General features: G+C 54.5%; 7 protein-coding genes across 7 annotated transcripts; 5 read left to right on the forward strand and 2 right to left on the reverse strand.

Annotated features, from left to right (window-relative positions):
- Positions 1-4: 4 nt before the first annotated feature.
- Positions 5-1373, forward strand: CGGC5_v013660 (uncharacterized protein; the record flags this gene model as incomplete). The annotated part of the gene is made up of 2 exons (XM_066152956.1): positions 5-366; positions 422-1373. The coding sequence occupies 2 exons, from the start codon at positions 5-7 to the stop codon at positions 1371-1373; spliced, it is 1314 nt and encodes a 437-aa protein (XP_066007578.1).
- An 855-nt stretch (positions 1374-2228) lies between these two features.
- Positions 2229-3224, forward strand: plr1-0 (Pyridoxal reductase; the record flags this gene model as incomplete). The annotated part of the gene is made up of 1 exon (XM_032036618.1): positions 2229-3224. The coding sequence occupies one exon, from the start codon at positions 2229-2231 to the stop codon at positions 3222-3224; it is 996 nt and encodes a 331-aa protein (XP_031892389.1).
- Positions 3225-3833: 609 nt separating this feature from the next.
- Positions 3834-5968, reverse strand: DYNC1I2 (Cytoplasmic dynein 1 intermediate chain 2; the record flags this gene model as incomplete). Its single annotated transcript, XM_032036629.1, has 2 exons — positions 3834-5795; positions 5846-5968. The coding sequence occupies 2 exons, from the start codon at positions 5966-5968 to the stop codon at positions 3834-3836; spliced, it is 2085 nt and encodes a 694-aa protein (XP_031892390.1).
- An 805-nt stretch (positions 5969-6773) lies between these two features.
- CGGC5_v013663 (ATP synthase subunit e) lies at positions 6774-7352 on the forward strand (the record flags this gene model as incomplete). Its single annotated transcript, XM_032036640.1, has 3 exons — positions 6774-6794; positions 6987-7170; positions 7279-7352. The coding sequence occupies 3 exons, from the start codon at positions 6774-6776 to the stop codon at positions 7350-7352; spliced, it is 279 nt and encodes a 92-aa protein (XP_031892391.1).
- A 1039-nt stretch (positions 7353-8391) lies between these two features.
- Positions 8392-10915, forward strand: stt3 (Dolichyl-diphosphooligosaccharide--protein glycosyltransferase subunit stt3; the record flags this gene model as incomplete). The annotated part of the gene is made up of 5 exons (XM_032036651.1): positions 8392-8518; positions 8637-8660; positions 8716-9390; positions 9444-10593; positions 10645-10915. 5 exons carry the CDS (start codon positions 8392-8394, stop codon positions 10913-10915), a joined length of 2247 nt encoding a protein of 748 aa, XP_031892392.1.
- Positions 10916-11707: 792 nt separating this feature from the next.
- CGGC5_v013665 (uncharacterized protein) lies at positions 11708-14650 on the forward strand (the record flags this gene model as incomplete). Its single annotated transcript, XM_032036662.2, has 5 exons — positions 11708-11730; positions 11967-12073; positions 12133-12434; positions 12483-12833; positions 12881-14650. The coding sequence occupies 5 exons, from the start codon at positions 11708-11710 to the stop codon at positions 14648-14650; spliced, it is 2553 nt and encodes an 850-aa protein (XP_031892393.2).
- Positions 14651-15900: 1250 nt separating this feature from the next.
- Positions 15901-19704, reverse strand: CGGC5_v013666 (Serine/threonine-protein kinase RAD53; the record flags this gene model as incomplete). The annotated part of the gene is made up of 3 exons (XM_032036673.1): positions 15901-18537; positions 18594-19591; positions 19674-19704. The coding sequence occupies 3 exons, from the start codon at positions 19702-19704 to the stop codon at positions 15901-15903; spliced, it is 3666 nt and encodes a 1221-aa protein (XP_031892394.1).
- Positions 19705-20759: the final 1055 nt, after the last annotated feature.

The following is a 20759-nucleotide window of genomic DNA, read 5'->3' on the forward strand; positions in this document are numbered from 1 at the left end:
ACACATGGCGTCCGCCGCAGCACCTCCGTCCGAGGACAAGAGAGGCCTTTCTCAGTCTATGCATAACCCACACAATGAGACCAGTTCCTCGGAGAAAGCGCGCCCGTTCGTTTCGTGGCCGCAGCACTTCATCATTCGCAAGGGCGGCACCCGTAACTCTCTCGTGCCCGTCATCCCTATTGACCTCCTACCTGACTATGTCGAGATCATCGGCTTGCCAAAGGAGCTCACAATCAGCGAAACTGTCGGCATGTCCAACCTCGGCGAGTTCCCCAAGCCACCGAGCGACCTCCAGTTGAACTTTGTATCGCCGGTTGCGCAAACTCGCGAGCCAATGCTAGAGTGCATTGAAGCTCCGGCCAAGGCGTAGGCTCCTACCATCTCGTAACTATTTCAAATTACTCACCATCCGTGTATATAGATCTAAGGTCACCACGAAACCCACGGCCGACACACGTGTCGGAGATCCCTCGAAACCATCCCGGGCCCAGGGTCCTCCGCCGGTGATGCCGCCGCCGCCCCGGCGCGTCCTGGACTGGGCCGAGGACACAGAATCCGTCTCCACGGACGACTTCTCTGGCGCAGAGAACTCTTCCGGCAGTAGCAGCAGCGATCACAAGCGACGAAGCGTCTCCAAGGGCAAATCTACCAGGTCCAAGGAGAAGTCGACAGCTGAGACTGCCCAACGCATGCTCGAAGTCGCTGCCGCTACTTCTGCCCATCGACTCGCTCCTCACCTCGCTCACCGTTCGACCTCAGCGCCGGCTGTTGCTCTGTCTGCCGAAGCGGTCGCAAAAAACAATAGCGGCAGCAACAACGGCAAGAAGAGCAATAAGGGCAACAAGTCGAAGCCCGCCCGGCCCGCCGGCAGTCTGTGCCGCCACTGGTGTCAGACAGGCCAGTGCAGCTTCGGTACGGATTGCCGGTACACGCACCAGATGCCCGTGACGCTCGAGGGGCTCAGTGACGTGGGCCTCACCGAGCTGCCGGGCTGGTGGCGCAAGTCGGCCGGGCTGCCTGTCGAGGGGACCATTGACGTTCGTATCTTCTCTGCTGCCGGGGCCGCTGCAGCTACTAGCATCAGCAACGGCGGGAAGAAGAGTCCCGGGCCGGCTTCGGGCAGCGGTTCTGCGACTGGCACTGTGAGCCAGTCAAAGAAGGTCAAGATGAAGAACGACAAGGAGGAGCGCAAGACGGCGGAAGAGATCCATTCTGTGAGACTTGGGGTTGAGAGGGCTCGAGCGAACGCGTCCCCCGTGCCCGTTTCCAGTGAGAGTGGCAAAAGGAAGATGGCGAACGGCAATGCTCTCCAAGCCAAGAAGGCTCAGCAGGTGCAGCACCAGCTTCCTGTTGAAAAGTTGGTCGACATCTGAGTCCACTCAGCCATTAACATGCGTGTCCTTCAGCCATGTAACATCATCGGTAGAATCAATAGAAGTCTGTTCGGTTCAGAGATGCAGTAGCTCTCCGTGGGTTCAATACAACATCTTGTAGAGTGTTAATCGCCTCGGAATTTTCGTGACAAAGGATGTGTGAAAGCCGGCGAGGCGGGTTGTAGTGTACAATGTTGCTGGGCACTTGCGTAAGAAAAGCTCTGCGACGGCGTACATTGTCAGCATCACTTGATGCTGCACTGGATGCTGCAAGTAGGCAACTTCGGAGAAATGCAACTCAGCGACTACCGAGAGCATCGTGCCTGGTGCACGAAATAAGAATCTGACGAGTTGGTTACGTCCGGCAGTGTATACTACACTCTAGGCTCTGGTATGCAGGGTGATCAACGCTGATAAGAAGCTTAAGTCCAGGTCTCGCCTTCAATTGGAGACAATCCCGACCGATCGGAAATGGAGGATTTGCTTTGTAGCTAAAGCCGATGGGCGTTCACCCCAACGTCTCCAATGAACGACAGCACTGCTCAGGCGCCCCCACGGCCGGCGGAGCTACGGCGCTGGCGGCACGAATGTACCTCGCGCCATCGTCATGATTTGAGGCTGCTCTTCGGTATTTGTCCACAGCGGCCCAGTTTGCTCCCGTGAGAACCCAAGTTGGTGATATCACACTGAGACGTTCCATAGGCTTCTATATAACGTCTTCAAGCCCCCCGCCGATTCAATCCTCTCAATCAACAACAACCCGCACAACTCATCATTTACACTGCACCATAACCCCGCAGCCACGATAAGTCACTCAAAGTAACTTGAAACGAGCACTCGCATAGCACCACCACAATGGTTCAAATCAACGGACAAGAAATTGGCCCCATCGGCCACGGTCTCATGGGCCTCACCTGGCGCGCAAAGCCTGCTCCTGAGGAACAAGCCTTCGAGGCCATGCGTGCCGCCCTTCAGAATGGCAACAACTTCTGGAATGCGGGCGAATTCTATGGAAAGCCAGAGTACAATAGCATGACGCTCCTCGAGCGCTACTTTGCAAAGTACCCCGAAGACGCTGACAAGGTCGTCGTCAGCTGGAAGGGCGGGGTCAATGTTCAGAACCTGCACCCAGACGGCTCGCCGGAGGGCATCCGCCGCTCTTTGGATAACATCATCACCCAGCTCAAGGGCCGTAAGAAGATCGACATCTTCGAGTGCGCGCGCCGCGACGCCAACACGCCCCTCGAAGTCACGTTCGGCGTCATCCAGAAGGAGTACATTGATACCGGCAAGGTCGGCGGCCTCTGCCTCTCCGAGGTCTCTGCCGCGACGATCCAGGAGGCCGTCAAGCACGCCAAGATTGTCGGCGTCGAGGTCGAGCTCAGCCTTTTTTCGACCGACGTCCTCTCTAACGGCATTGCCGCTGCCTGCGCGGAGCACAACATCCCGCTCATCGCCTACTCACCCATCGGCCGTGGCCTGCTGACCGGCGAGATCAAGAAGTTCGAGGACCTTCCCGAGGGTGACTTCCGCCGCCACATGCCGCGCTTCCAGCCGGAAAACTTCAACATCAACCTCAAGCTCGTCAAGCAGGTCGAGGAGCTGGCGGCCAAGAAGGGTGTCACTCCCGCTCAGCTCGCCATCGGCTGGACCCTCGCCATCTCCAAGAAGCCCGGCATGCCCATGGTAATTCCCATCCCCGGCGCAACAACGGCGGATAGAGTCAACGAGAACGCGAAAGCAGCAGCAGTGGAGTTTACAGACGGGGAGCTGGCAGAGATTGACGCGACACTGGCCAAGTTTGAGGTTGCCGGTGGTCGTTACCCTGCCGGAGCTCCCATCAACACATGAGAGGCCTATATCATCTGTTTTGAATGCTTTGAAACATTAGCCCGGCTCTCTGTACGTCAAGTAAGATAATTGAACAGGGGCATAATAAGTTTTGGCTCAGAGTTGCATGTGAGGCAAAGATTTTATCCACAGGACGGCCGGAAGGCCTTCAGCATTGCAGAATTCTTGTTCGCTCATCATAGTGCCAGTGAAGTAAGAGATGTCAGCAATAAACTTACCATGACTGTGGAATGCCTGCGTGACCTGCAGACAAGCTACGTTTGCAGCAAAATGTACGAAGATGTTGATGAGAAAATGGGCGAAAAAAGTCAGCTTCGGCTAAGCTCATTTATTCAAGTGATGACTAAGCAGACGATCCCGGTAATGCTTGCTTTCTTGGCGACTTGTGGAGTGGGTATGGTGGAAACCGACCACGTACTCATGTTAATGAACAAAAGCATATGTTTAGCGGTTGACAGACTGAGAAGCTGAAGATTTCATCTAGTAAATTGGCATGCTGAATGCTGCTGCTCACGGTATCAGGGTATACAGGAAGACGCCTTTTACCAACAAATCGAATAGTTGTGACTCCCACTCTGAATGAGTACACGCAAAGTCCACAGTAGTTCTCTACACCATCGCTCCATTCAGGCCGTGTGCCTCAACTCTGTTGACCAGCTTCTTCACGTTTGTCCACTCTTCTGCCTTCAGATCGTCCCTGCCACCGAGACCAGAGGCCACCTCGAAGACGGTCAAAACTCCATCAATACCTCCCGTGGCCAGACGCTTGCCCTCGGACGGCTCCCAGGCAAGCTTATTCAAGCTCTTCGCAAGCATGGTCCTACCATCCTTGCGAGAGCTTGGCGAAATTCTCGCGACAGGCTCCTCGGTCTCCACGGTGATGTCCCACAGTTCCAGCCATCCTGCTCCATCAACCAACGCGAAAACGCTAGGCTTGATCGGAGACCATTGCGCGTCGTAGACGACGTCTTCCCGCACGAAGTCGATGAGGGGCGAGACCGATGGCTCACCTCCAGCTGTCGATGTTGCAGCCGGCGCGCGAACCTTCCACAAACGAACGCTCCAGTCCAGGGAGGAAGAGAGTACCAGATCACCCAGGTCCACGGGACCTCGGGCGGGATGGAAGTCGACGGACATGACCGGCGCGGTATGGCCCTTGTAGCTGACTCTAGCATCTACACCAGCCTTCGCACCGGCGCGGTCGTATCTGTGGCAAGGAAAGATTGTGCCTTCCTCACTGCCGACAAGGAAGAAGGTAGGATCGGTCTGCGGGAACGCCAAACATGTAGGGCTCACATCGTCCAACTTGTATCCAGGGGGCGCTTTGAGCTCCAGCAACTCCTGTGGTTGGGCGAACACGTCCATACTCCAACCGCAAACCACACCGTCCGTAGAAGTCGAGATGATGTTGTTTGCGTTTTGCGTACCAACGATGTCTACGGAGTAAATGGGATGCGTATGGCCGTATCCTGTGAGAGGCGTTTTCTGAACGGGCGCTGATTTCGCTCTCATATCCCATAGGAGGACTTGGCCGCTGTATGTGCCACCAACAATGAGATTCTGGTGATACGGCGAAAACTTGGCGGTGAGAACATCGGACTGAGCGTGGAAGACATATTCCGGTCTGTCTCGCAGAGCCAGACTCCATACCTGGACCAGGCCGTCCGGCTCATGCGGGGCAGTAGGGTTCTTTGTGTATGACGCCAGCATCAGCTCGGAATGGTGGTGTGAGAAGTCGATGCTGCTGATCATTCGCTTTTTAGACCACCTCTCATCGTAGAACTGAGCCACCTCTTTGACTCTCCGCCGGCCCTTGCCTCCGACATTACCGCTCTCGTCATCTTCGTCGTCCACGTCATGGCCTTGGAGTGCGTAGTCCGTGAGAATATCGTACTCTTGGTCCAATGCTCTCTCAATGACCTTGGTTGACTTTTCAAGGAAGTCTGCAAAGTCGGGAGCACCGGTGACAGCCTCCAGCTCTTCGCCAGTAAGTTTGCGCATAGGATAGTTGACCTTGGCGGGCGCATCGTGAGGAAGGACCCCATCTTTGAGCAGATCCAGTGACGCCTTCAGCTCTTCTTCGACCTCCCTTCTGATATCCTGTCTCAGTTCCTCTTCCCTATCGCGTTGTCGGCGACTCAGCCGCTTGTTGGGTGTCGACGTGACGGGTGGCTCCTCATCATCGGAAAACGATTGACCTCTGTCTCGTGTAGGCGGGGTCCAATCCTCGGCCGTCTGCACTCCTTTGCTGTAAGAATGTACCTCCTTCACGGGAGAGGGCGGGCATTCGTATATCGTGGTTAGAGGCGCGGTAGTGAGGCTCAATTGAACAGGTGGTGCAGCTGGAACCGAGGATGGAGGTGGTACGCCACTGGTAGTTGTCGTGAACTCCGAAGCCGCATCGATGCTCAGCTCGCCAGCGCTCAGGACACTGTTCGGCCGACTGCCCCTACGAGCCGGCGACGCAGCCCCTCCTGTCGTGGATCCAGGCCTACTTTCTCCGACCAAGCTGTTGATCAAAGTTTCGATATCGCGGCGGTTCTCGGCTCGTCCTGGGATAGGCGACACTAGCTGCGTACACATTAGCAAGCTGCGCGGGCAGGAGTTCAGCTTCAACCAACATCGCCTGGACTCCCTGAGCTTCCCCGGCTTGCTGTAGCCTGAGTTGCGCGGAGTTCTCTCTGCCGCTTCAGCTCCGCGAGCTTCGCCTTCTTCGCCAAGATTTCATCTCGTCTCTGTTGCATCTTATTGTCTCCTTATTCCCATGGCGGGACTCGCTTGCTAAGTGTGACGAGGAATCGCGGGTGAAGGGTCCGACTGTTGCGAAAGTGGATGAACTTCGCAGATGGGTTGAGAAGGTCAACAGGCTGCGTGGACGAGAGGGCTTGACTCCTGTTGAAGATCTGCGGGTGACGAATGTTTGTATTGGAGGCGGTAGCGTCGTTTGGTTTGATGGGGATTCCTTTCAATGCGCGTTGTCCTTCCTGTCGCGATTCCAGCAGGAACCCCGGGCCCTGTTCAAGAGGTACCTTGTCTGCTAATTAACTGGTGAGAGGTACTTTAGCTGCCCCTGCATTAAAGTTGCACTGGTCCCTAAAGACAGCGGCCTGGGGATATTTCCACAGCGCTGGAGCTAACCTTCGAAGCAAATTAGTGCACGTGATTGGGCCGTTTCGGCAAAGGACCGGCAAAACCTCTCCCAAGGGCCCCTGCCACGCAGCGATGGAAAGTTCCTTAGCAGCCGCTGTAAGCTCCCGCTCAGCATGTCGACCTGGTGCTGAGCCGCTAGCCACTAGCGATGGATGCTGCTGGGCTGGAATCCCCCGTCCGAGCTCCAAGGCCCGGAGTGACCTTACGGCCTAGCAGTGGAAAATCTGCGAGTTTTCCCGAGCATATTTTCAAAACTTCACACCTTGCGTCTCTAACGTAATTCCCTCTCGACAGAGCTCCGAATAGGGTCAATTGGCAGCCATTGTCAACCCGCGCACTGTCCTTTCCATCGCTCGCTCCCTCCTGAAAGCAGTCGCGCAATCCACGCAATTGCCCTCAATGTCTTCCTCAGGAGTTAACGTACGTGCCGCCCGCCTATCGTTCTATTTCTCGCCCTCGGCCTGCATCCTTTGATGCGAGACCCCCCCCCCCCCCCCTTCAGCTACCACCTCCTCCCTGAGCCGACAAGCCTCCATTGTCACCCGACCCGACCACGAAACCGATAATTGTTATAGTATTCAGGAATCATTGGCTGATTGATGGACTTTATAGGTGCTCCGCTACACGGCCCTTGGCCTGGGCATTTTCTACGGCTTCACACACCAAAGATCCATCACCTCAAGCCAGAAGGCTGCGGCCGCCCAGAAGGAGTATGAGCGCAAAGAGAAGTTGATAGAGCAGGCCAAGGCCGAGTTCGCAAAGAAGAACTCGCCCGTTAAGGCTGCGGATGCCGGAGGTGCGTATTCCTTAGCCGAGGGCTTTGCAGTGGCACATTTGCGCAATTCGCACGCGACACACTGGATGTCAGCTAGCTGTTGAGTCTGGAAACTAACTGCCCGCGCAGTCAACGTTGACCCCATGGACCCCAAGTTTGATCTTGAGGCCTACTTCAACAACTTGGTCAAGCAGAACCCGTGAGGTGGGGGATTTTATGAGAGGGGAGAGGACGGCTTGCACAACGGATAGACGGGGTCAGGATTGGGGATACGCCTGCGCGAAAAGAACACAAAGAGTCCACCGAGGGACGCATAATCTGGTCTTTCGGCTGCAGTAGGTGCATGGTTGGCACCACGCCCGACGTTACTGCATAGACATTTTCCTTACGCCTCTGTTTACCCGATGTACATGTGTACAATACGCTTTACTAGATGACAATTCCAAGGAACGAGCCATTGGATTCCATCAATCAAAATTTCTTCTGTACAATACAACACGGTCTTGATAGGAATCATCGTATACAAAGCACCTAGATACGTTAAGGCATGGTATTAGCCTTGAGGGCGAGCCCGACGAATTGTAGAGGATGCAGTTGCCTTGCAACCCCTCAATCAACTCGCCAGATATGCTGGAGCTGACGTCTGGTATTTTTTGGTGTTATCTTTGGAAAGCTGTCGCATGCAAGCTGCCCATTGATTACCACGTTGAACTGTATCTAGGGATACTGATTCTAGACACGTTGGGAATAATTTAGGTCTTCCACAACGCAAATCTGTGGGATCAGGAAGACTTTTAGCAAAAGCTACATAACGATAACCCAGGACTTGACATCAACACTACTTCAATTTGTCAAGCGCATCTTCTCTGCCATCTCACTGTCACGGCCGAGAGCCGGAGCACCGGCCACCCCGGACCTGGACAGGACGGGAACCTGAACCCACAGCTGGCTCGGCTCCCACGCCGCTGGGAAATCCTTAGTCCGAAGCACGTGACCCCCACCTTCCTGAATGGCTGACGGAAGCCACGACTGTCAGTCGCAACTGCCAGTGGGACGGATTGGACGGCGGCTCCCCATGGACCGTGCGCACCTCCCCTGCACAACCGATTCAGGTGCATAAGCTCCAAGCTGTCCTTCTCATGTCTCTGTGAGACAGGTGGTCGTCGCCAGCTACAATCCCGTACCTTACGCAATCTTCACCAACTTCACGGCCACTGCCTTTCTTCACCACCCGTGGCCACGATGACGGCCCAACCTCTGGAAACCCTCTCCGGAGGCAGCGCGCAGAACACAAGAACTCTTCTCAGAGTCATCATCTTGGGCTTGATCGCAGCTGCCGCCATTGCAAGCCGTCTCTTTTCCGTCATTCGTAAGTGCCCCTCGACACGTTGCTCCCGATCGCCTCCAGCGCCAATTGGCCGACTGGTGGCTGCTTCATGCATTGCAACTTCTCAATTCAAGAAACTATGCTAATCTCGATTGAACAGGCTTCGAGAGTATTATTCACGAATGTCGGTTTCCCTCGTCGCGACCTCCTTCCTGCAGACACGTACTGACTATCCGCAGTCGATCCCTGGTTCAACTTCAGAGCCACCAGATACCTTGTAGCCAATGGATTCTACAAGTTCTGGGATTGGTTTGATGACCGCACATGGCATCCTCTTGGTCGGGTTACTGGAGGAACCCTCTACCCTGGTCTGATGGTGACCAGCGGCGCCATCTACCACGCGCTTCGAGCTCTTACCGTCCCCGTCGATATTCGCAACATTTGCGTTCTTCTCGCGCCCGCTTTCTCCGGCCTCACGGCCTACGCTGCCTACCTTCTTACGAATGAGATGACCACATCCCCCTCGGCCGGTCTCCTTGCTGCGGCCTTCATGGGTATCTCTCCCGGTTACATCTCTCGATCCGTTGCTGGCAGTTACGACAACGAAGCTATCGCCATTTTCCTTCTCGTCTTCACCTTCTACCTGTGGATCAAGGCATTGAAGCTGGGCTCCATGCTTTGGGGAGCTCTTTGCGCCCTCGCCTACGGCTACATGGTCGCCTCTTGGGGTGGTTATGCCTTCATCACCTGCATGCTTCCTCTGCATGCCTTGACCTTGGTCTGCATGGGCCGCTACAGCACCCGTCTCTACGTCAGCTACACCACTTGGTACGCTCTGGGCACTCTGGCCAGCATGCAGATTCCCTTCGTCGGTTTCCTGCCTGTCAAGACTAGCGAGCACATGCCTGCTTTGGGTATGCCGAATTGTCACTTTTTTATGACGCCTTAGCTAACACGCACGATACAGGCATGTTCGGTTTCCTGCAGCTGATCGCCTTCATCGACTATGTCCGCAGCGCCATTCCCAGCCGTCAGTTCCAGACCTTTGTCTTCACCTTCCTGGCTGCTACTTTCGGTCTTGCGCTGGCTGGTCTGGTCGCCTTGACTTCTCTCGGCTACATTGCTCCTTGGGGCGGCCGTTTCTACTCCTTGTGGGATACCGGATACGCCAAGATTCACATTCCCATTATCGCATCCGTCTCTGAGCACCAGCCCACCGCTTGGCCTGCGTTCTTCTTCGACCTTAACCTGCTTATCTGGCTGTTCCCCGCCGGTGTTTACTTGCTTTTCCAGGACCTCAAGGACGAGCACGTCTTCGTCATTGTTTACGCCCTGTTCGGCAGTTACTTCGCCGGTGTCATGGTGCGCTTGATGCTCACTCTGACCCCTATTGTCTGCGTTGCAGCTGCCATTGCTGCTTCGTCGATCCTGGACACCTACATGGTCGCCAAGTCTCCTAACCCTGAGGATTACAAGGGTGACGAGGCCACCGAGGCGGCTCATAAGAAGGCCAAGCACAGCGGCCTCAAGTCGACCAGCAAGCCCCTTGTCGGTATCTACACCTTCCTGTCCAAGGGTCTCGTTGTTGGTGGCATGTCCATCTTCCTGCTGCTCTTCGTTCTCCACTGCACCTGGGTTACCTCCAATGCCTACTCGTCGCCTTCCGTCGTTCTTGCGAGCAGAATGCCCGACGGCAGCCAGCACATCATTGACGACTACCGTGAGGCCTACCAGTGGCTCCGCCAGAACACCAAGGAGGACGCCAAGATCATGTCTTGGTGGGACTACGGCTACCAGATTGGTGGTATGGCGGACCGCCCTACCTTGGTTGACAACAACACCTGGAACAACACTCACATCGCGACTGTTGGTAAGGCGATGAGCTCTCGCGAGGAGGTCAGCTACCCTATCATGCGCCAGCACGAGGTTGACTACGTGCTTGTCGTCTTTGGCGGTCTTCTGGGCTACTCCGGAGATGATATCAACAAGTTCTTGTGGATGGTTCGTATCGCTGAGGGTATCTGGCCTGAGGAGGTTCAGGAGCGCAAGTTCTTCACCCCCCGCGGCGAATACAGAGTCGACGACGGAGCTACTGAGACCATGAAGAACAGCTTGATGTGAGTATCTCCTTCTTCACTGCTAAGCAACACTTACTGACAACCGTTTAGGTACAAGATGTCGTACTACAACTACAACTCGCTCTTCCCTCAGGGTCAGGCCCAGGACCGTGTCCGTGGTGTCCGCCTTCCCGACGTTGGCCCTACCCTCAATACCTTGGATGAGGCCTTCACCAGTGAGAACTGGATCATCCGTATCTACAAGGTCAAGGACCTTGACAATGTCGGCCGTGACCACGCGGCTGCTGCTGCCTTTGAAAGAGGCCAGAAGAAGAAGGCGCTGAAGAAGAAACGCGGCCCCAGAGTCCTCAGAGTGGACTAAAGTGGTAGATCTGACCATGACTACCCGAGAGCATTTCTCAATTTCTTTGTATCAGGACTGGGATAAGGTGGCATTAGATTCCACTTGTAGACAAAAAAGCACACTCTGGTAAATGTACAATATCCGATCATGATTTGTTCTTTGTGACCATTCTCTCTGCTTTTCCTTTGATCTAAAGTGGTGTGCCATCAAGTGGAAGTGAAGATAGCTTCACCACTGATGTGTACTTTGAAATTATAGCAACATTGTGAGATGAAAGGCGATCCGTTTTCATCTGTCTTGAATGACACCATGGCCTGGCATCTAACGTGTACATGTGCTAGAACATCTAGGATCTCATGCACTTATCTACTTAAGAGGAGCCCCTGCTTCTTCAGGAAGTCTCAGACCAAGTCACTGTCTTGTTAATAGGGTAGGCATCGTGAACCTCGTGTTTCCTGTTCTAGATTATCAGGCCGTAACCCCAGAGCGGTACTAGCCCTAATATCAGACCTAGCTAGACTCCTGGCTTGTTCTCTTCCTGATTGTCTTCTCCTAGACCTCGACCTCTCTAATTACCCATCACCAACTTTTGTGTGGTCAACCACCAGCGTCGACATTTACCCCCTAGTATCTTTGCCTCATTCCCTCATTTGATCAGCCGGATACGGCATTGGCATTCAATTGCGGTCCTCATTTTCCACTGCTCTTCACTGGCACGGATGCATCGCCGCCACCGAGTTGCTCATGGCTAAACTCTGGAATGCCCTCAAAAGGGGGGGCAAACGCAGCACCTCCCAGAGGCTTGCACCCATGATAGATGGCAATATCGATCGGTACGTACCTACTCTGGATGTTCGAGTTCTTCTAGCTTGCTGTCGATGGCCTGCGCAAGTGTGGTGGGAGCGGAGCTCTGGGGTCTTGCCAGGAGGAAGGAGCTTGGTTGGCCCACTTTACCCCGGAGTCGTCCCTTCCACACCTCACCCTTCGACGCACCTCCAACCTTTGGCTACCAGAACAACCTACCTACGACGAAAATACCATCCGAATTGCTCACTGACTCTCGTAGCAGGACCGCGCAAGCTTTGCAAGAAGTGACGGCATCAAGAGCAGACATGGCGCCGAGAGAGCCCGCGCGAGCTCTCAAAGCAGGCGGAACGGAGCATTCCCGCTCTCATTGTGAGATCTTTTGGATATTTGCTCTCGCTCTCGAGGGTCAGACTGACAAGAAAAAACAGACGCAAGGGACAGTTCAACTCACCTGAGACACGCTCAACGGGCAGAAAACCACCACGATTGCAAGCATCGCGAAGAGGAGCCTCGCCGGAGACGTATTAGATCAAGCCGCGCGACCAGCGGCCCTAAGGCGTCCTCGCAGACTGCCACGAGAATTACAGCCGGTGAAAATGATGGACGCTACGCGTCAGCTTACCCTCAAGATATCCGCATGACTTATTCTCACGCTGATACGAGCTTGATCGCATCTCCTGCGTCGTACACTTCTTCAACAACGCAGGTTCAAGGTGACCATCCAAGCGATGTACAGTGCGACAGGATGAGCGTCAGAAAAGAGAAATCCCGCGACTAGGAGACCGAGATTCCTGTTCACCTCGACGACAACAATGATGGCTACTACTGTTGCGGATGTGGTATCCGCCGTTCTGATGAGCACCACAAGATCCGCAAATTTCGGGTTGGAGAACCAGTCTGGCGCAACTTTTGTCACTCATGCCACGAAAAGCATCTTGCCAGCAGTGACTACAGGAAGCTGAAGCAGTACGGTAATTTTTGCTTCGGTTGTGGCTTTGCTCGCTCATCCCATTTCAACAAGCAGCATCCCGTCAAACGCGGCCATCAGCCCGCCAAGAACTTCTGCGCCCACTGCATGAAGCGGAAGTTCAAAAAGGCAGTCACTCCTGCCGAGACTGTCCTCGGCTTCGTGAGTCTGCACTTCATGCCATTGTAGAGTCTTGCTAACAGCCCTAGTCGTCCGATGAGAGCGACGATAATTTGGAGGAAGACTCTGACGACACTCTTCGCCCGCAATCTCCTGACCGCTTTGTCCGACAACATGACGCGAACACGGATGATCAGAGCAGGCTTGAGTACGGTACTGCAAACAGCGCGGGAGGCTCGCAGAATTTCAGCAATGATTATGTTGATATCTCGCCTTCAAGATCCGTCCAGGATCGGCTGCGCAAGCGCCGCTCTGACCGATACGCACCTATTACTCGAGAGTCTACTGCCGGGCTTCACGATGGGATCATTCACGACAATATCGAATCCGTTGCCAACAGCAGCTACAAGTCTCCGACCGTTGAGGACACCTCCAGTGCAACGACTTGCCAGCCAGATCACAGAGAGGCACTTTCAGACGGCCAGACTTCGCATGTAAAGCAGACCTCTGCTGCTATCCCTCGCACTCCCAGCCCGCAGACCAACCCTCTGCCACGCGTGGACGATACGAAAGACAGTGCTATTGGCGTCGGATCGTCGTATTGTTCAGACCAAATCTCCCCGTCCAAGAGAGCCACCTTTAACGAGCGCGTGGAGGTTCGCACGTCCCCTACGTATTGGCAACATGAACACTCCGAGAACGATGACAGCTACGCAAACTTCCGATCTGAGCAGTACCACGAGGCTCTTGGGGACGGCAAGAAAGCTATCCCACTCGAAGCTCCCTTGCGAGACCCGGACGGCTTCAGTGCCCGACGCGATCATCTTCAGCATTATAGCGTCGATGAGGAAAGCTTCAACTCTTGGAGCGTCCCGACTGTCGGATATGACGGCTTTGCGGCATCCAACACTTTCAACTGCAGTCCGTTGGCTGGCAATGCTAGTTCAATGCAATCGCATCCCAGTACTTTATACACTGCCAAAGACTGTCACTCGACCGATCGATCGACCGGCAGCTGCGGCAACTTTTCAAGATCCCAAGGCTCAGGTTCAACCTTCAACGACCGGACTTCAGACCCCAGAGACAGATGGTCGCAACGAAGAGGCGAGAACAGCTCTCAGCGCAACCTTGGAAAGGAGAATCAGCCTTGCTCCATGGACTACTCGGGCTGCGATGATGCCTCCACGCTGTATGAACACGTCGACGCCACTGATGGCTTCCGAGAGCATCGTGACACCAGCTGGTCTGACGACTACGATGGAGCCTCCTACACCAACCATGCGGACAGCTCTCGCTTCTCAGAACCTTGTGGTGCCTGGGACTTTCAATCAGCTCGTTCTGGTAACCGCCAGCCAGCCTCTTTCAACAGCAGCACTGGAGAGCCCCAGCGCGGCTTCCAAGATCTGCCTCAGACTTCTGATCAAAGTAGTGAAAGCGCTCCATTCAACGTATCATACCAGCCATCGTCCTGGAATGGTCAGGATTCGAGCCATCATCACCCCGATTCCCGCAACAGACAACACGATCACCATCCGCATTCTGCGAACAATAATTGGAATCAACACCGCCAATCGTACGAAGGCCAAGCTCCTGGCAGATCGAACCGTTTCTCTTCTGGTTCAAGCAGCTACAATACTCGTCAAGCACCTAACTACGTGCACGAGACTCCCTGCGACGCCGACAATCCTTCTGATTCCACCGCTACCGGCCGCACGCAGTCTTCGTTGTACGAGCCGAAGCCCCCCCCTGTCGGCTTTGCCATGGAGATCCCTGACGACATGTCTAAGAGCGAAGTCCAGACCATGTTCATCCCCGGCTATGACGACTACGTCCCCTGGTGTAGCACCAGCTCAGTCTAAGACGCTGCACCCTCAGACCATGTCTTTCAAAGATATCAAACAGACAGACAAGTTAGTTCGCGATGTCTGAATCTTTCTCGCTCGGAACCAATCATATTGCCATCCGGCACTACAAAGGCACCAGCGAACACACATTGTCGACTTTACTTTCTGCCGCACACGATTTGCAGAAGTTGCTACGGAATAATCAGTCTTGTACGCCTGTTCGGTTTTTTTTTTTTTTTCTTTTTCCTTCTGTTTGTCATTTCTAGTCCTTTCTCATTGATTATCCCCCCTTCTTGAAACATCAACACTTTCGCCGCGGACCGACATCCTTGCTCGACACGCAGCTTTAATTCAACGACAGCAGACCCCTTCTTTTGACTTTCACCTCATGCATTACCGGGTTTCTTAGAGCGGCGATTGCAGAGCTCGGTCACTTCAACGACGTCGAGGTGCGCTGCAAAACTGGCAGTATGGGCTTTGCAAGGAGTGTTCTTGGGCGGTATGGGTATGGATGGGAACGAAACCTCGAGACTCTTTGGGCACATTGCCACTGCAAAGCAACTCAGGGTACGCTTCTTTTGGTACTCAAGCACAGGATTGGGCATCAACCGCAAGGTTTCTTTGTTGGGTTTGATTGGAGATACTTTTACATGGCCGTTGGACTGCTTCCTTTTGGGAACTTCACTGGGTGGAGGCTGCCTTCTACTTTTCTGCACAGAGAATTGAGGAAAAAGACAGCAGACTGTCAATCGTACTTAGCTAGCTATACTCTGACAAAAGCAATTGACGACTAGATTAGACACTGAAGACCGTTCTCCTGAGCTCGAACGATGGATTCTGCATCTTCTCGCTTGCGTTTCCGTAGCCCGGACAGCGAATGTCAAGGTATCAATGTCTTTTTGCATTCATGATTTTCGTAGTCATCTATCCTACTCTTGCCTGCCCCGAACAGACTTTTTCCCGTCTCTTCCCCAATCCTGACCAGCTCTTAACCTGGAATGCCCATAGCAGGCTATTCCAAAACATGTACTCTAATGATGCCCTGTACTGATATTGCATTCGTGCTCTCTCTCGCTCTCTCTTTCTTCTCGCAACGCTTGAGCACCTTATACACCATCTAAATAACTTCTACCGCCGACCATTCAGCTCCTTTAAAGGCGCCCCCAACCTACGGATCAACGAGGTGGCCTGCGACGACCAGGCTTTCTGGATCCTTGGTGGCGTGATGATTGACTACGGACGTCTGACCTTGCCCTACCGGCATCCTATTTGGGTGGGCTCTGGGAATCCTGTAGTGGCGACGGAACTCCCAAACCTGGTGTCTGCCCCCTCATGGCCGTCGGGGGCGCGCTGGCCGGCGATCCGCGTCTGGATGCCGTCCTGAGCGCCACGTACCTTACAGCCTCGAGGCGCTTCTCCTCAAAGAAGCGACTGCGCTCGCGCTCCCTCTCAATGTTAGCTCGTCTCTCGCCATACTCCTCGGCCGCCTCGCTCAGAAGCCGATTCTTCTCCGCGTCCGTCCGGATTCGCCGTTCAGCCTTGGCGCTGGCCTCGTCCAGCTTGCGCGCCGTCGATGAGGAAACACGTTGGAGGGGTACGTCTTCCGGGCGAGGCCGGGACGAGTCGCCCCAGAAGCACCGGAAGGTGACTTTGGTCTGACTTGTATCGGCAGGCGTTCCCCAAACAACAATCTCGTCGCCATCGTAGATGGGTATCCAGTTGCGAGCTGCACCGGTGGGGTTCTTGCAGTCGTGCGACGGAAGACCGTAGCCGTTGAGGAGAACGCCGTTGGTGGCTTTTGTCGAGAGATAAAATGTATAGCCAGCCCCGGTGTCGTTCTTGTCCCAAGGCTGTTCCCGTCGCCACCTGTTGGGGTCAAAGCCATCCTTCCACAAGACGATCTTGGCTGCGTATTTTGGAACTCTTATCTCCGTCTTTGGATCATATATAATCATGTTCTCCGGTCCTCTGCCCCAAGACATGACGATTTCATTAACTGGGACAGAGATTCCAGAAACGACCGATCCAGGCGATGACTCGAGAACAGCAACGGCTCGCTTCGTCCTCGTCCTCTCCTCCTGTATCGGAACGATGATGTTTTGGGTTTCTGGAGGCAAGGTATCTGGAAGCGAATCCTCTTCCGCCGGGGGTGCCGTGGCAGGAATGTCCCACTCAGCTCCGTCCAAAACCTTTCTATCGTCCCGCTTCAGCATTGTCTTTGTGTCGTTGATGGTTGACGCTTCGTTGACGTGCAGCGCCGGCAGGCCGTTGCTTGGAGGGAAGTACTTGAAAGCCAATTCCCACAGGGGCGACTGGCCAGGCTCGAACTTTTCGCCCCGTGATTGAGCTGCTCGGTCGAACATGTCATATTGGAGCTGGGTCATCTCGGGATATCTCAGATGCCAGCTGGCGAGGTTGCTTCCCCAGAAGCCAATCTTGTTGTAAGGCTTGTCGATTTGACGCCCGGATTCGAGTCTCTTGATTTGTGGCACTGAAGCAAGAAGCTTGTACTCCTCCATCTCTTGGTCCACCAGGGCATCAAGATTCCCTTCAGACTTTAGGCGTTTGAAGGCTGGCTTCTCCCGAGGTCTTGGTTCGAACTCATCGCTTGTGTCGACAGATGACGGCTTCCTTTTGCTGGCGGTGTAGAATGTGCCGTTTACCTGCGAAGTTGCTGCAGATTTCATCTGGAAATCAGCCTCCGTAGCACCGAGGCTCTGCGAAGCGACATTCCTGACCAAGCTTTGCAGTTGATCCACGGACTGACCTTCGGCAGCAGAGACGGATAGTCTTGCCCCACTACTGGGATGCTTCTGTCCGATAATGGTCGAGACGTCTCCCGAGTCATAGCTGTCCCGAATCTCCGTCTCCAGGCTTTCACCGCTAATAATACTCGACTCGCCCAGGTTGAGGCGGTCCTCTGGTATTACCCCGGAACTTCCAACAGCCGACACATTGACTTCCCCGAACAATTTCGGCTGAGCTCCTTGCCCAGGAGGCCCGAACGTGCCGTTCTCCTTTTCGGAATCCTCCTCTATGAAGTCGTCTACAATGTCGTCGTCGACTACATCCTCGAATTGTGGTTCCTCGTCAGCCAGCGTGCGGGATTGTCCGTCTTGCAAGCTGAGCTGTGAGGCGTTGATCTGGAGCTCCTCTTCCTCATCCGTAATTTCATCAAATGACTGGTCGATGCTTGGCTGCGACTTGACTCGGAAAGCCCCCAGCCATGGATGGGACTGCAAGTCCTTGACCGTCGCACGGCATTCCGGTCGCTTCTCCAGCATCAGACGAAGAAACTCGATGCCCTCCTGAGAAATGTTGGCCCTCACTAGCGGCGTCGTGTTAAGTTGCTGCGTCATGATGTTGTGAAGCAACTCCGAGTGGCTCACACCGTTCTTAACGGGGTATGGCGGATAGCCAGTGAGGGCGTAGAACAAAACTCCACCAAGCGACCAGACGTCGACGACATGGTCATATCTTTGCCCTACAGCAGCGCGCTTGACCCTGTTGCGCGGGTGCCGACGCCCTTGATCATCGTATTCAGCGTACTCCGAGTATACTTCTGGTGCGCAGTAGAGCAGTGTGCCGCAGAAGGTCCGCAAAAAAGTTTGCTCGTTGTCCACCATTTTCGAGAGCCCAAAGTCGGTCAGCTTCACATCGAATGGGGACAGTGAGTGAATCAGAATGTTGTCGGGCTTGACATCTCTGTGGGTGATGTGATTCTCGTGCAAGTGCGCCAAAGCGCTCAGCAGTTGAGATGCCATCTGCTTCACAGATTTCTCTTGTAAGGGCCCCCTGGTGCTGATGAGCTTCCCCAAGTCGCCGCCGCCAACGAACTCCATAATGATGATAAATAGACGGTTTTCCCAGTCGAAGTGCTCGATGTATCGAACAATGTTTGGCTGTTCACGGTCAGTGATCTGCAGGTACGGGCAAGATGGAGGGAAGCGCAGCCTACATGTTCAAGCCTCTGCATGATTTTCATCTCATTTTCCACCTTCTGGTCCATAACCCCGTTCTTGATGAATCTACGCTTGTCGAGCTCTTTGGCAGCATAGGGGTTGCCGTCAAATTTGGAGGTGACCTTGTATACTACGGCAAATGCTCCCTTACCAATCGTATTGATGCGGTTGTACTTGCCGGATCCATCCCATTCCCTCGAGAACCTCTCTGTATTGCTCTGGGTCGGTCCGGATGGCAACGCTATCCTCCGCGGCACGGCATTTTGCTGTCTTCTAGGTGCGTTGAAGAGGTCGACGTGACCGCCTGGACCAGGGGTGATGGTCTCATTTTGCTTTTGACGCAAGCGCTCCATATTGTCAAAGTATTCCTCCAATTTTGAGATGTATGCGCGATCATATTCGCCCTGCCTCTTGGGTAACCTAACCAAAAACTCGAGGTCGTGAGCCTCATGATGCATTAGAATCTTGACCTTGGAGCCGTGACTAAGGACCCTCCTCGTGTCGCATTTCTCGTTTGGAGCCTTGGACTTGGCGCGCAGCAGGGTGCCGTCGACGAAGGTGCCGTTCGTGGACTGGTCCTCGAGCATGACGACTCCGTACGAGTTGACGTAGATGCGAAAGTGGACATTGCTCAAGCGCTTCATCGGGTCGTTGGCAAAACATATGTCGCAGCGAGTGACGTTGCGGCCAAACAGAAACCCATTGAGGGGATCCTTCGTTTGAGCTGACAACCTCAGGATCACGGCATATTCGGAATTCGGAGGTGTCAGCTGGAACTGGTCGGCCCTGTCTTCCTGCTCGTAGTCAGGCTCCACAGCGTCTGCCTCTGCTCGCACTATGATATGAGGCGAATGTTCCCTGGCGATACGATGGATCTCTCGGCGGGCGAAATCGGAGTGTGGGTAGAGCAAGCAGATGATGTCGGAGATGTCCTCATCTGAGAAGCCCGAGTTCTGCTTGCCTATGCGCCTGGGATCGAGGACATTCTGGGTAGCTGGAAAAGCAAATGGTTAGCGTCTGGTCGCAAGCACAAGACAAGAGGAAGCATCAAGTAGCCGACGCTCACGAATGCGTACCTTGGGTCGGCTGCGACCCATCACCCTCCATTGGGACCAGCTTGCGAACGAAAAGGCTCCTGAGGCTCGTCTAGGCTGCCGTCGCGACCGCAGACCGGGGACAGGCGGCCTGGCGTAAAGGGTTAATCGGAAAAGTCCAGTGCGAGGAAAAGGCGCGGCTGGACTGGAGTGGCGGATAATGCATTTATTAATGTTGGCTAAGGAAAGAAGTGGTGATGCTTTCGAGAGCCCTAGATGCGCATACAAGGTCTAGTGATGTTTGCTTTTTCGTCGGGGGCTTTTCCTTAGGCGCTACAGGCTTCGTGTGGGAGGACGTGGACTCGAAGTCGGACTCGGTGGCCGGTCGCCTTGTCTCTCGATCGGCGTGGTATTGTTCCGTGTCGTGTTTGCGTCGTTCGCCAGAGATTCTTGAAATTGGAGGCCAAGGATGGAGCGAGCGAGCTGACGAGCGAACGTTACTTTGCGCAGGATACTGTGGATGGTTGGTGGTGGAGGGGGTTGTCTCCGCCGTCACCCAGCAACGTCCTTTATAAATCAAGACTGCTGCAAGGACGTCATGCCAGCAAACAGCAAGACACGAGAAGACCTCGAATGATGGATAGCAGGTATCAGGCAGGGGACAGACCAAACACGCACACGCGGGAACAAGATGCATCAATCGACGCGATTGCCTCGCGGTTGACGTGACCGTGGCAGAAATGGTCAACGACAAGTCAGATGACGGCGTCTGGACGCGAAGGCGTGGGCGTGGTGGGCGTGTGTGCACTCAAGGTCGGCCTCGAGAGCGAAATGTCTCTCTTTTTGCGCGGGTGCGACGAGCCACTGGCTGTCAGCCGTCTGAGACTCGGCGGGTCGTCCAGTGTCCACGAGGCAGCCTGCTCAGAACCCAAACTCCGCTGAACCAGAATGCCACAGAGAGGCGAAGAAGGCACTAGCCCCCCGTATATCAGGTAGCTGGCAGGACTAGACAGGCACCGTGCACCAATAGATGCCCAGCTCTGAGGTGCCCAGCCATGCCTGCCAGCCACTCAGTGGCGACTCGCAACCCCCTGAGAACCGGAAGCCAGGGTCCTAGACTTTCTTCTC

This window comes from Colletotrichum fructicola (genome assembly GCF_000319635.2).
Source record: "Colletotrichum fructicola Nara gc5 chromosome Unknown KSG_Nara_v1_contig08, whole genome shotgun sequence".
NCBI classification, from domain to species: Eukaryota; Fungi; Ascomycota; class Sordariomycetes; order Glomerellales; family Glomerellaceae; genus Colletotrichum; species Colletotrichum fructicola.